Source organism: Carcharhinus amblyrhynchos, chromosome 7 (assembly GCF_965287045.1).
Source record: "Carcharhinus amblyrhynchos chromosome 7, sCarAmb.v2.hapA, whole genome shotgun sequence".
Taxonomy (NCBI): Eukaryota; Metazoa; Chordata; class Chondrichthyes; order Carcharhiniformes; family Carcharhinidae; genus Carcharhinus; species Carcharhinus amblyrhynchos.
In genome coordinates this window covers 17,390,422-17,403,321 of record NC_137330.1, presented here as the reverse complement: position 1 = coordinate 17,403,321, position 12,900 = coordinate 17,390,422, and the positions used below count along the sequence as shown (strand labels likewise).

Sequence of the window (12,900 nt, the reverse complement as noted above, 5' to 3'; positions counted from 1 at the left end):
GTTTCCTCCCACACTTCAAAGATGTGCAAGTTAGGTTGATTGGCCAAGCAAAACTCCCCCGTAGTGTCAGGGGGACGAGCAGGGTAAATACATGGGGTTATGGGGAAGGGTGGGATTGTTGTTGGTGCAGACTCGATAAGCCTAATGGCTTCCTTCTACACTGCAGGGCTTCTACAATTCTATGTGAAGTGGCTAAAACTATGCACAATACTCCAGGTATAATCTAACTAATGTCTTACACAAGTGCAGCATAACTTCCATCCTTTTGTTCTGCCAGCCCCTTTAAGATGAGAGCTGGCATTTTATTGATCTTTAATTATTAATTTTTCCTGTCCACTTGTGATTTCTGATTCAGGGCTTAGGATAGTGTTTTTTAGTTTGGTATAGGCTTCGAGAAATTATTTATTTAATGGGGGGCTGCTTGCAGAAGATACTTGAGATTCATATTACACATCAAGACCAATTGTGATGGGCAAGCCTCGCAGCGAAACAATGGGATCTGAAACCCGGCCAACATGTTGGCTGCTGGGGAGTTGCCAGCAAAAAGGTGAAGACTGCCAATTCTTGTATTTCACAGGATAAAAACAGCCAACTGCATTAGCACAGTCAGCTTGCTTGCCAGGTAATGAGTTTGCAAATGCAATTCCATCACTTGAACTGATGTGGTTACTGTATGATGTATCACACATTAGTTGTGTCTTTGAACAACTCATTTCAATCTTCGGATTAAAATTGGGAAAGGCGAATTAGTGTAATAAAGGCTGATTCATGTGTTATCGAATGCATGACTTCAGTATCTCATGAGGTCTGGTTAACTCCTTAGTAATGCAACTTGGATCTGGGCATTTGCTGTGAAATTAACTGTGAGTATGGCCTAGTTATTACCAGAAGCTTTTTTTTCCTCCACTTTCTAGCATTGTGTCCAGCCAATTGAAAAATTTGGGGGCATGATTCATTGGAACGTGAGAAATTATGAAAATGCAAGACCAGATATTTGGATGTGTTTGACTCTGCTGCCCATCTCAACTCATCAAATCCCATTCATCCATCACCCCTTGGCTTGCTGACCTACATGGTTTCTGCTCCAGCAACATCTTATCCATGTTTGCAAATCCCTCCTGAGCTATGCCCCTTAACTTTGTAATCTTCGGCAACTCCATACCCCTCTGCTCCCCTCCAATTTTTAACAGCCCCATTTTTCCCCAGTTCATCGTTGGTAGCTCTGTCTTCAGTTACCTAAGTCCTAAATTTCACAAACCTTTCCACACCTCCATTCTCTCATTTCTTTTCAAGCATTCCTTAAAACTTTGACGAGGTTATCCACTGTCTTTCCCCCTCAAAACAAAACATTGTAGATGTTGGAAATTTGAAATAAAAATAGAAATGCTAGAAATTGTGACAAATTCTGTAGACATTGATCACATTTAATGTTAATAAAAATAATCCCTTCTATGTCTACAGAAGAAAACTGTTGGACAAGATGTCATGATTGAATTTAAGAAAGGAAGGAGGTGTGGGATACAAGGAAATTTGGCCGATTGGATAAGCAACTGGCTGTCTCACAGAAGAAGATGGTAGTGGAGGGAAAATTTTCAGACTGGAGGCCAGTTACCAGCGGTGTGCCACAGGGATCGGTGCTGGGTCCTCTGCTATATGTGATTTTTATCAATGACTTGGAAGAACGAGCTGAAGGACGGGTTAGTAAATTTGCTGATGACACCGAGATTGGTGGAGTAGTGGATGAGGTGGAGGGCTCTTGTAGGCTGCAAAGAGGCTTTGATAGGATGCAGAGCTGGGCAGAAAATGGCAGATGGAGTTTAACCCTGACAAGTGCAAGGTGAATCATTTTGGTAGGACAAACTTAAATGCAGATTACAGGGTCAACGGCAGGGTTCTGAGGAATGTGGAGGCACAGAGAAATCTTGGGGTTCATATCCACAGATCTCTGAAGGTTGCCACTCAAGTGGATAGAGCCGTGAAGAAGGCTGATAGTGTATTAGTGTTTATTAACAGGGGGTTTGAGTTTAAGAGCTGTGAGGTTATGCTGCAATTATACCTGACCTTGGTGAGACCACTGGTGTTCAGTTCTGGTCACCTCACTATCAGAAGGATGTGGAAGCATTGGAGAAAGTGCAAAGGAGATTTACCAGGATGTGGACTGGTTTGGAGGGTAGGACTTGTGAGAAAAGGCTGAGGGAACTGAGGCTTTTCTTTTTTGAGTGGAGGAGGATGAGAGGTGACTTAATAGAAGTTTATAAGATGATGAGAGGGATAGATAGAGTAGACGTGCAGAGAGTATTTCCTTGGCTGGATGTAGCTGTTACTAGGGGGCATAACTATAAGGTTGAGAGGTATAGGAGGGATGTCCGAGGTAGATTCTTTACTCAGAGAGTGGTTGGGGTGTGAAATGCACTGCCTGCTGTGATAGTGGAGTCGGACACTTTAGAAACTTTCAAGCAGTTATTGGATAGGTACATGGAGAACATCACAATGATAAGGAATAGGATAGCTTGATCTTGGGTTCGGATATAGCTCGGCACAACATTGAGGGCCAAAGGGCCTGTACTGTGCTGTACTCTTCTATGTAATACTTTTACTGTAACAAGCCAACTGCAATCAACATAATTCAATCATTAATTAACAAATGAAGGACTCTTCAAATAAAACAGTAAATTCCACTTTCAATAATCCACACAACAAAGAGATGCTTCACACAGTTGCAAGCATTTGCATTATGTCCCACCCAAGACGTGGGACCATCTGCAATCATGCATGCCAAGAATTTATAGACCTCTTGTGGCAGGTTTGCTGGTGGCAGAGGTGAATTGTAATTGCCATTTTTGCCATTTCAAATATGGCAAAATCTGATTCAGTGTTAAATTTCATTTGCTATTACTCCTGTGAATATACACCATGTAAGTACACATTGTTGTCCCAGTCACTTCAGACAGCTTTTGCAGTCCATGTACAAGTTTCTGCGAAAGGAAGAGATTGAAGATGGCACATTGTCAAAGCTGCCTACCTGTGAATCCTGCAGTGCACTGACAGGAGAAATAACCAAGTAAATCTGTGCAGGTAGCACCATTTTCGCAAGGTGAGCTTTCACATTCATTGGTCTCCAGCTGACAATAGAGTCCTTCATATCCAATCATACAGTGGCAGGTATAGTTATATATCTGATCCCGGCAGGTTCCATGTTCAGTGCACAAGTGTCCAACACAATGGTCTATGTTGATGTCACAAAATTCTCCGGTATAACCGGGAGGGCATACGCACCTAGGAGAAAACAGGCATGTTCTTCAACACAATAGGAAAAACAAGTATGGATAAAGCCATTGGCTAATGGGTTCTTTCCTTTCAATTTGATCCCTGTCCTGAAGATGCAGACATCCAAGACTCTGTAGGAATTACCTATTGTGGATCTAGGTTCAATTCTGGCCTCGGGTGACTGTCTGTGTAGAGTTTGCACATTCATGGAATCATGGAATCCCTCCAGTCTAGAAGGAGGCCCATCAAGTCTGCATCTGCACTGACTGTCCAATGGGTATCTTCCCCAGGCCCACCACCTGTCCTATTCCTGTAATCACAGGCACTTGCCCAATGAATCCCCCTAACCTACACATCTTGGGACACTAAGGGGCAACTTAAAATGGCCAATCGAACTAACCTGCATGTCTTTGGACTTTGGGCATTCTTCCCTCATCTGGGTTTCCTCCAAGTACTCTGGTTTCCTTCCATACTCCAAAGGTGTGCAGGTTAGGTGGAATTGCCACAAAAATCTATAGGTTTACAGAAATAGAGCAGAGGGTAGCCTAGGTAAGATGTCCTTTCAAAGAGTCAGTGCAGACTTGATGGGCTGAATGGTCTTCTTCTGTACTGTAGAGATTCTATGACGCTTCCACAACTGTGTGAATGCATTCAGTAAATGTAGAAGAGGCAGTGTAGTGTGGGGAAGAACAGTGATCCAAGCAGTGTCAATTTTATACAGAGGAGAAGGAGATTCTGCTCTCTACTCTCTTTGTCCTTTACTGCCAGTGGCTGGTGAGTGTTCTTCTTTCGTCTCCAAGCTTGGAGACTGTAACTTGCTGTTAATTTATCAAACTAAGTTATTTAAGGGTAAATAGGAATACAGAAAGGAACCTACAGTAGTAAAAAGGGGCAGAGGTTTCAGGTATCTCCAGCTGACAATAGGGTCCTTCATATCTGCAAATTATATTAAAAAACAGAAGCAAACTAAAATGGAGAGAGAGTGGACAAGGAAATTACGATGGTATTAATGCGCAGCACAGATCATAAGAAAGGGTGACTAAAAGACATGATAGAAATGAAAGTGCAATGCAAAAAAAATCAAAGTATTCTGAAATGCCTGCAGAGCATTGCACAGAGCGTTAGCCTCAAAGTAGAGGTATGGGAAGTGACAGATTCATCAGGAAACACATTGCAGTGGGAATAACAGAACCATGGTTATAGACTAAACATGATCGACAGTTAAATATTGCAGCTTCTAATGTATCTGAAAATTATAGGGAAGGAAGAAGGGAGGATTGGGTTGCTGTGTCAATCAGGAGTCACATAATGGCTGTAAGCAAGAAAGAACCATTGAGACAGTAACAGAATCCATATAGACTGAGATTTTTAGAAAAACGAGGGGATCAGTCACACACGTCGAGATACGTTTCTGACTACTAAATGGTGGAAATAAACTGCAGGCAGAAATCCAATGGCAAATGAATGAGATAAAAGTACGGAATCATAAATTACAGGGATTTTAACCCCAAATAAACTGGCCAGAGAGAAGGAGGTGGAGGCTAAAATCTCCCAAATGAACTTGGAAGGATAAGGGGTGGTTTGGTTGAAGCTTTCAGGAGATCAAAGGAACAGATAGGGAAGATAGACAGAAAACATGAGCGGATGTTTTCGTTCTCCCCCTCAGGGGTAACCTGCGCATCCAAACCAGATGCACTCGGGCCAGCAGGGGTGGGAAATCTGTTTGTCCTGCTATTAAAGTCATCAGGTGGCTACTCGATGCTCTTATTCCATTCAGCCTCAATGTTTAGCAGGAGCGGCTGCAGGCAGGGTAGGAGAGTGACAATGAGGCTTTTCCTCAATTCGGCAGGGTGACACTTTCGGAGTCGGGATGCCTTCGCCCGTCACCCCCAAACCTCCCCACCCCCATCCCTGGGAATGTTGGAGCTCCAAGCTCTTCTCCCCCCCCCACCCAATCTAACCCCTGATGCTATGATCACTACTCCTCTCCCCACTGCAACCCCCCATCCTGGGAGTCCCCTACCTTCCTATCTCCAGGGCTGAATTGGTGCCAGGCAGAATGCTGCAGTAACACTTCTGACCACTGCAGCATTGTGCACAGTCAGGTTAAAGAGCTATCGGCCAATCTGATTAGGCAGTCCGAAGTCTCACCCATTGCCAACAAATACTCAAATGAACATTAAATGGCAGTGAGAGTTCAAGAGATGGGGGCTAGTTGTGGGGCATCTTCTGATGGCGCGTGCTAATTTCTCACCCACCCTAACAATTCTGCACTATCTGATTGGGATATTGAGGGCTGAAATCTAAAAATTGGAGCTTTTGAGGATTGAAATCTAAAAATTGGAGCTTTCTGGAGTGATAATGGGAAATATAAAGGATGATAGAAGTTAGGACTCTTCTATAAATGGGATTTAATGTTAGATTAATTGATAACTTTACAGCTGAGATTGATCCATGTTTTATTAGCAGGAGGAATGTTCAGTTATTGGAGCAAAACTGGAGTTGGATCAGGCACCACCTATGAATTCACCGAATGGCCGATCTATTCAGAGAGGATTAATCAACTATCTTCTTCTGTTCATTTGCTGCTTCTGAGACACTGGATTTTCAGAAGGGTCAATACAGAGAGCAAAGGTGGACACGTACACAATTGTGTAACGTTTGCTTTCTGTCGGTTCCATGCAGGGTTTTCTTTAAATTCATTTTTTTAATCATTCAAAGGGTGTGAACGTCACTGATCAGGCCAGCATTTATTCCCCATCCCTAATTACGCTTGAGAAGATGACGGTGAGCTGTCTCCTCGAACTGCTGCAGTTCATGCGGTGTTAGGGAGGGAGTTCCAGGATTTTGACGCAACAACAGTGAAAAAAACGGCGACATATTTCCAAGTCAGGACGGTGAGTGTCTTGGAGGGGAACTTTCAAATCATGGTTTATGCATCCGCTGCCCTTGTCCTTCTAGGTGGTAGGGTTTCCAGGTTTAGAAGGTGCTATCTCAGGAGCCTTGCTGCAGCGTATCTTGAAAATGGTACACAATGCTCCCTCTTCGTCTGTGGTGGAGGGAATGAATGTAGAAGTGGTGCAACTCAATTGGGCTGTTTTGTCCTGGATGGTGTTGAGGTTCTTGAGTGGAGATGTTCCACCACACTCCAGACTTATGTCTTGTAAATGGTAGACAGGCTTTGGGAAGTCAGGAGGTTGGTTACTTGCTCTTTGAACTACCGAATTTATATGGCTAGTCCAGTCCAGTTTCTGGTCAATGTTAATCCCCATGATGTTGGTACTGGGGGATTCAGCTAATGCCACTGAATGTCAAAGAACGGTGGGTAGATCATCTCTGGTTGGAGATGGTCATTGCCGGCACTTGTGTGACGTGCATGTTACTTTGCCAATTTTGAAGCCTGAATATTGTCCAGGGCCTTGCTGCGTTTGGACATGGGCTGCTTCAGTAGTTGTGAACGGTGCTGAAGACAATTTCCTCGATCCGGAACCATTTTCAATGAGGACAGCTCATGGTTAGTTGAGCTGCCTTCTGAGTCATAGAGCCTTAGAGGTTTACAGCATGGAAACAGGCCCTCCGGCCCAACTTGTCCACGCCACCTATTTTTCAAACCCCGAAGCTAATCCCAATTGCCCGCATTTGGCCCTTACCCCTCAATACCCAATTTACCCATTAACTGTCTAAATGCTTTTTAAAACACAAAATTGTACCCGCCTCCACTACTACCCCTGGCAGCTTGTTCCAGACACTCACCACCCTCTGTGTGAAAAAATTGCCTCTCTGGACACTTTTGCATTTCTCCCCTCTCACCTTAAATCTATGCCCTTTAGTTTTAGACTCCCCTACCTTTGGGAAAAAGATATTGACTGTCTAGCTGATCTGTGCCTCTCATTATTTTATAGACCTCTACAAGATCATCCCTCAGCCTTCTACGCTCCAAAGAAAAAGGTCCCAGTCTATCCAGCCTCTCCTTACAATTCAAGCCATCAAGTCCCAGTAGCATTCTAGTAAATTATTTTCTGCACTCTTTTTAGTTTATTAATGTCCTTTCTATCTGAGGGTGAACTGAACTGTACACAGTATTCCAAGTGTGGTCTTAAGAATGTCTTGTACAACTTCAATGACAAGCAAAGTGTGGCCCATGCATAGGCCAGTCCTATCCAAAAGAGCCAAGGACGCCAAACCTACACACAGCCTCCTCACTTCATTCTGCTTAACAGCAGCAAAATTTTGGAAGAATTTCTTTTCCTCCCCTCATACTCTATGGACCTAACTTCCACACAGTGGTATAAAGTCCTGGTCCACTGGAATTACAAGAGTTTAAAGCTCTGGACAGTTTTATTGAAGCCTCTGCTGGCTGGAGCTGCTTGGGATTTACAATAGAAGAGGCGCCAAAGATCACACAACAGTGCAGCTCCAATGAACTCAGAGAGCCCACCACTCCCTTTTTGTTACACTGGCTGCCGGAGAGCAAGTTGGTTTAAAGGGCCCAGTGAACCTGACAGACTAGTGAGTAGGTGCATTGAGTTTGGAGGGACCAGGGATGAGGTGGAAGGGGAAGTCTGTGAGCGGGAATAGGGAAGTCCATGAGCGGGAGTGGATAAATCCAGGCTTGGGCAGGGTGGTGGGGAGGGGGTGGGTGGGAATTGGAATTTAGGAATGCCCTGAGGGTTAATTCGGGGTTGTGTGTCAGGAATGTGGGGCTCGGTCTGAGTGTTTACACTGAAGTGAGAAGTGATTTCATTTCTTCCCTTTCAGAATAACTACTGCTATGAAACCAGCAGAACAATCCAAAGTTAGCAAACTAAATCATTTCATTAGATGTCTCCCAGCACAATGGGATTGCTAGGTTTGGACTTCTGGACATCTGACGTTCCTGCGATTGTCCAAGAGAGATTTCCCAGTGTGTGTTTTAGGGTACCCCCTCTAAATCTGACATTGGGGAGCCAGGAATTCATGTTGGTTTCACTGATTGGAAACCAGGCATTCAATAAATGTTAGCCATGGTTTGGTGGGTTGTACACTTGGTTTTCGAGTTCAGGTCCCACTTTTCCAGCTTGAACATGTGGTCTAAACTGTCACTTACACTCTTGGCAGTCAGATGAATCATTGAACTGAGGCCCCAATGCAGGTAGATGCAAAAGATCTGTGGAATTGTGCGAAGAAGAGCAGAGGAGTACTACCCAATACTCATCCCTCACTCAACATCTGAAAAGATCATCAACCCATTTAATCCAGCACAGATTGTGGCATCTTCCAGTGCACAAAACTGCACCTTGTCTACATTACAACAGTGATGAAAGTTCAGAAATATTTCATTTGGTCTGAAGTGTTTATAAATGCATATCGCTCATTCTTCAGGGAGTTTACAGGATAATTTTAGCCACCAGTGTACAGATGAGAAAGCTTGAAAGTGATCAAATTAAAATCTGAGAGTTTGAAACACTCGATGTATACCTTGGGGAGAAGTGAATAAAAGAATATGAGGGTGGGGTTCAGGGTGACAAGAAGCAAAGGCTGTATCAGGAGGTTTATGGGGGTCATAAATACTGACAGGGATCAGCTGAAACTGTCTCTGTAGGTACCATCTGGTCCTATAGTTTGAAAATAATAAATTCCTTTAATGTGACCTTAAGGAGATGTATTTCAAGGGCTCCAAGCTAAAGTTTCTATTATGACATTGTCTGGATCAAAGGAGGCCATGTAATTTGAAAAGGAGAAAATCATAAACTCAAAGTGGGCAAAGGCAAAACACACAAAGGCAAAATTTTGGAAAGAATGGACAATAATCCTTCTTTTGATATTACTTCTTTTGGTTGGCACAGCCACTCAACAGGGAGCTGCCCGCAGAGTACTGTTGTAGATTCATCTGGCCAAAGCAGAAAGAAGAAACACACAAGAGATTCTCCAACTGAAAATTTAATAAAGTTTGAAGAATAGGTTGAGCAGTTTCACCTTTCAAATTCAGCAGTACTTCCACTGATCTATCTATGCATTCAAACACCTTGCATCTCACACATTCATTACACTTCAAAGTGTTGTAGCGGAAATGCCACTCTTTATCTAATTGATTGAAGTAATCTCATAAAACAGCAGCAATCCACACTTGGGTAATCTCCCAACAATAAGATGTCAAAGGGAAAATGCCTCTTGAATTTAACATGGTCAACATTTTAAAACTGGTTCACATTAGCATGTACATCTCAAGAAGTGTGTAGCAGAATTAACCTTACCACACACTGTCACTCAGGGTTACCAAAACATTGGGTAGATATGGCTGCATCAAGGCGCTGATCAGCTGTGAAATATTGATTTAAGCAGGCTAATGGCTTGACGAGGAGTGAATCTACACATTTCTGAGTATTTTAACCAACAAGATTAAGTTTTTGAATTTGTAAAGTTTGTGCATTTGACCAAAAAGCAGGCCCATTTCCTCTCAGCGTTGGATTAAGCAAATCCATTATGACATTTACAAACAGTGAAATACATTTGCGAAAGGCAATTATAAAAGGGAAATTGGAGCGGTCACTAAGTTAATGATGAAAGAATCAGATTCTGAAAAATGCACATTTAACCAATCTCATCCTCAGTGCACTTCAATGCAGTTAAGAAACACGTTTGATTACAAACAAATGTATCCATTACAAGATTACACCTGCCAATGTCAAATATTTCCACATTTTTATATGTTAAGTAAACAAGTAATGCATTCTTCTGTTTATCGCAACCAAACCAATCATCTGGCAAGGTTTAGTAAAACAATAATGGAGTTTTTTTTGCTGAAGATAGGACTATATATAGACAACGGTAACGGGGTGGCTATGCACACATGACTGTTCTGTCTCAGAGTTGTGGGGTTATACATTACATCATGTTTTATAGTAGATATTCATGGACAGCAGCTTCCCTTAAAGATACATCGCATCATAACACTGCATACAGTTCAAAAGTATTTCACTGACTGCAAAGTTGCTGAAATGTCTTAAGTTTCTGTGAAATACTACACGAAGATGTGCATTTAAAATCATCACATTACTGCCTCTGGGATCTCCTTGTTGCAATTAAGCTGTCATGCCTCCTGTATTAATACAGGAGGTATTAATACATTATTGGTCGTAAAATATTTTGGGATGAGCAAAGATCAAACAAAGCTTAAAGCAAAAGTTAGTGTCTCTTTTCTCCGCATTTCATCCAACAAGATGAAATATTAATGCAGGGCCAGTTGCGTTTGGTTTCCGTTTACACAAATACAATGCTTTTCCCGATTTTAAAGCTGCAGCAGGAGCAGCTCAATAGTGCGCCTGGAATGCATAATGGGACATGTTTGAGGATTATGAAGGGGTTTGACAAAGTTGGTGCAGGCAAAGTGTCATTCAAGTGCAGGGTTCAAATATCAGGCTTACAACATTAGGAAGCTACCAGAAAGTAAGAGAAGTCAGGTGGAACTTATGGAAAGGGTGACAGATCTATGCAATAAGTTGCCACGAAAAACAGCTAAATTCAATGAGAGAGCAAAAGATAAACTGGAAACATTGGATTTCCGAAATACAAAGAATGTTTTTGTTTATTGCAAGGGGAAATGAATACTAAGAGTGGAGTTAAGCTTCAGTTATACAGGGCACTGTTGAGGCTATCTGGCAAATTGTGTACAGTAATGGTCTCCTTATTTAAGGCACACTGTAAATGCATTAGAAGCAGTTTAAGAATAGGTAGGTTGGTTTATAAGGAAAGATTGGACAAGCTAGGCTTATATCTACTGGAGTTTAAAAGAGCATGAGGCAAGTTGATCAAAACCTGTAAGATCCTGAAGGTTGAGTTTGGAGGGGTCAGAGACCACAAGGGTTGGACAAGCCTGATCTTGAAAGACATCACAATGCAGTACTGAGGGAATGCAGCACTGTCAGAGGAACCGTCTTGCAGAGGGGACATTAAACAAAGGTCCTATGCACCAACTCAGACTAACATAAAAGATGCCAAATCATAGCAGAAGCTGAGCTGATGGCCTGGCCAATTTTCATCCCTCAACTATCAATAAAGCAGATTATCTAGTCAGTAGCACATTCCCATTTGACCTTGTTCGTTTCAAATTAGTCACCATGTTCCTGCAAAATGGCACTATTGAAAGGCAAGGCATTGTGAGAAGGACAGCTTGTGCAAGTGGAGAAGACAATTAAATAGCATCATCTTTGGGATGATTAGCTTTCAGGTTTTTCTGACCATTTCTATGTTCTTATTTTCACGTACCATTGTCATCTAGACAATCAATTCTGGTGTCCACTGTTAACCAAAGGATTCAGAATTACATCCACAGTGATGCCAATGATCACCAAACACGAGCACTCCAAATCTGGCACACGGTGATGGATAAGAATGCATATTTCAAACACCTTACCTCATTTAGATGAACATTAGCTCTCACTCTGGGTAAAAAAATCTTTCACCTGATTACTACATTGAGGCACTATACCGTTAATACGAATAGAGTTTTTGGGCATTTGAATTATAATGAATGATGTTTGAATATTTGCTGAGGGAAAAGTAATTTAGAACCATGGCAAAACATGATTTAGGTTAATATAGCCAATTTGTTATTTTGGCAGGTCGGGCTCCATTGGCTTTGATCAAACTTATAAATAAATATGTGCAAAGGCAGAGAGTCTTGGCTGGCAATTCATCAACATTCATAACGGACATCTGGTCAAATTTATTGCATGCCAGGTGAAAATATTGCAATATTGTGATACGAAAGTCTAGGTAGAAAAAAGAAAATTAACCTATGATGTGCTCACAAACATTGCATGGTAATTTATTGTACAAATATGGTTGATTTGTTTTCTGAGATGTCATTCCCATTTCTTAGAAGTGGTGAAAATCTGTCGATAAACATTCATCTCGCTGCATCCTGCCTTACCACATTATATTTTGGTCATGTATCAAACACAAATGTGCTCTCTAGTATTGCATGTTACCTGAAGTTTATTTTAAATTCACTCTTGGGAGACGATTGTCGCTGGCAAGTCCATCTTTAATTGCCTTGAGAAGGTGGTGGTAAGCTGCTTTTATGAACTGTTGCAATTGCTGTGGTGTAGGTGCATCCACAATGCTCTCAAAGCTGTCAGGGAGGGAGTTCCAGGATTTTGACTCAGCAACAGTGAAGGAACTGTGCTATATTTCCAAGTCAGGATGGTGTACAACTTTGAGGAAACTTGCGGGTGATGATGTTCCCATGCATCATCTGCCCTTGCCCTTCTAGGTGGCAGTGATACCATGTTTGGAAGATGCTATAGAAGAAGCCTTGTGAGATTTCTGCAATGCATCAATCTGATGGACTCCTTCTACGCTATGATACTATTTGGTCCATTGATTCTGCACCAACTCTCTGACAGAATATATTACCCAGGCCCTCCACCTGCCCTATCCCCATAACCTCCCCTACATTTACCGTGGCTAATTCATCTAACTTGCACATCTTCAGACACTAAGGGGCAACTTAACATAGCTAATCCACCTAAAGAGCACATCTTTGAGTACATGAGATTTAATGTGAGTACATGAGATTTCATGAGTACATTGGATTTAATGGGATTGACGGTTATGGATAGGCTTGGTAGGTAGGGATGTGATCAGTGTAAC

General features: G+C 42.2%; 1 protein-coding gene across 4 annotated transcripts in view; it reads right to left on the bottom strand.

Moving 5' to 3' along the window:
• The window catches only part of LOC145344813 (uncharacterized), a 1,415,987-nt gene that overhangs the window by 568,876 nt on the left and 834,211 nt on the right, over positions 1–12,900 (bottom strand). For all 4 annotated transcript variants that reach the window (XM_080191980.1, XM_080191983.1, XM_080191981.1 and 1 more), the window contains one exon: positions 3,023–3,276. In XM_080191980.1, the coding sequence (XP_080048106.1) occupies positions 3,023–3,276 (254 nt within the window). The remainder of the gene's footprint in view (positions 1–3,022; positions 3,277–12,900) is intronic.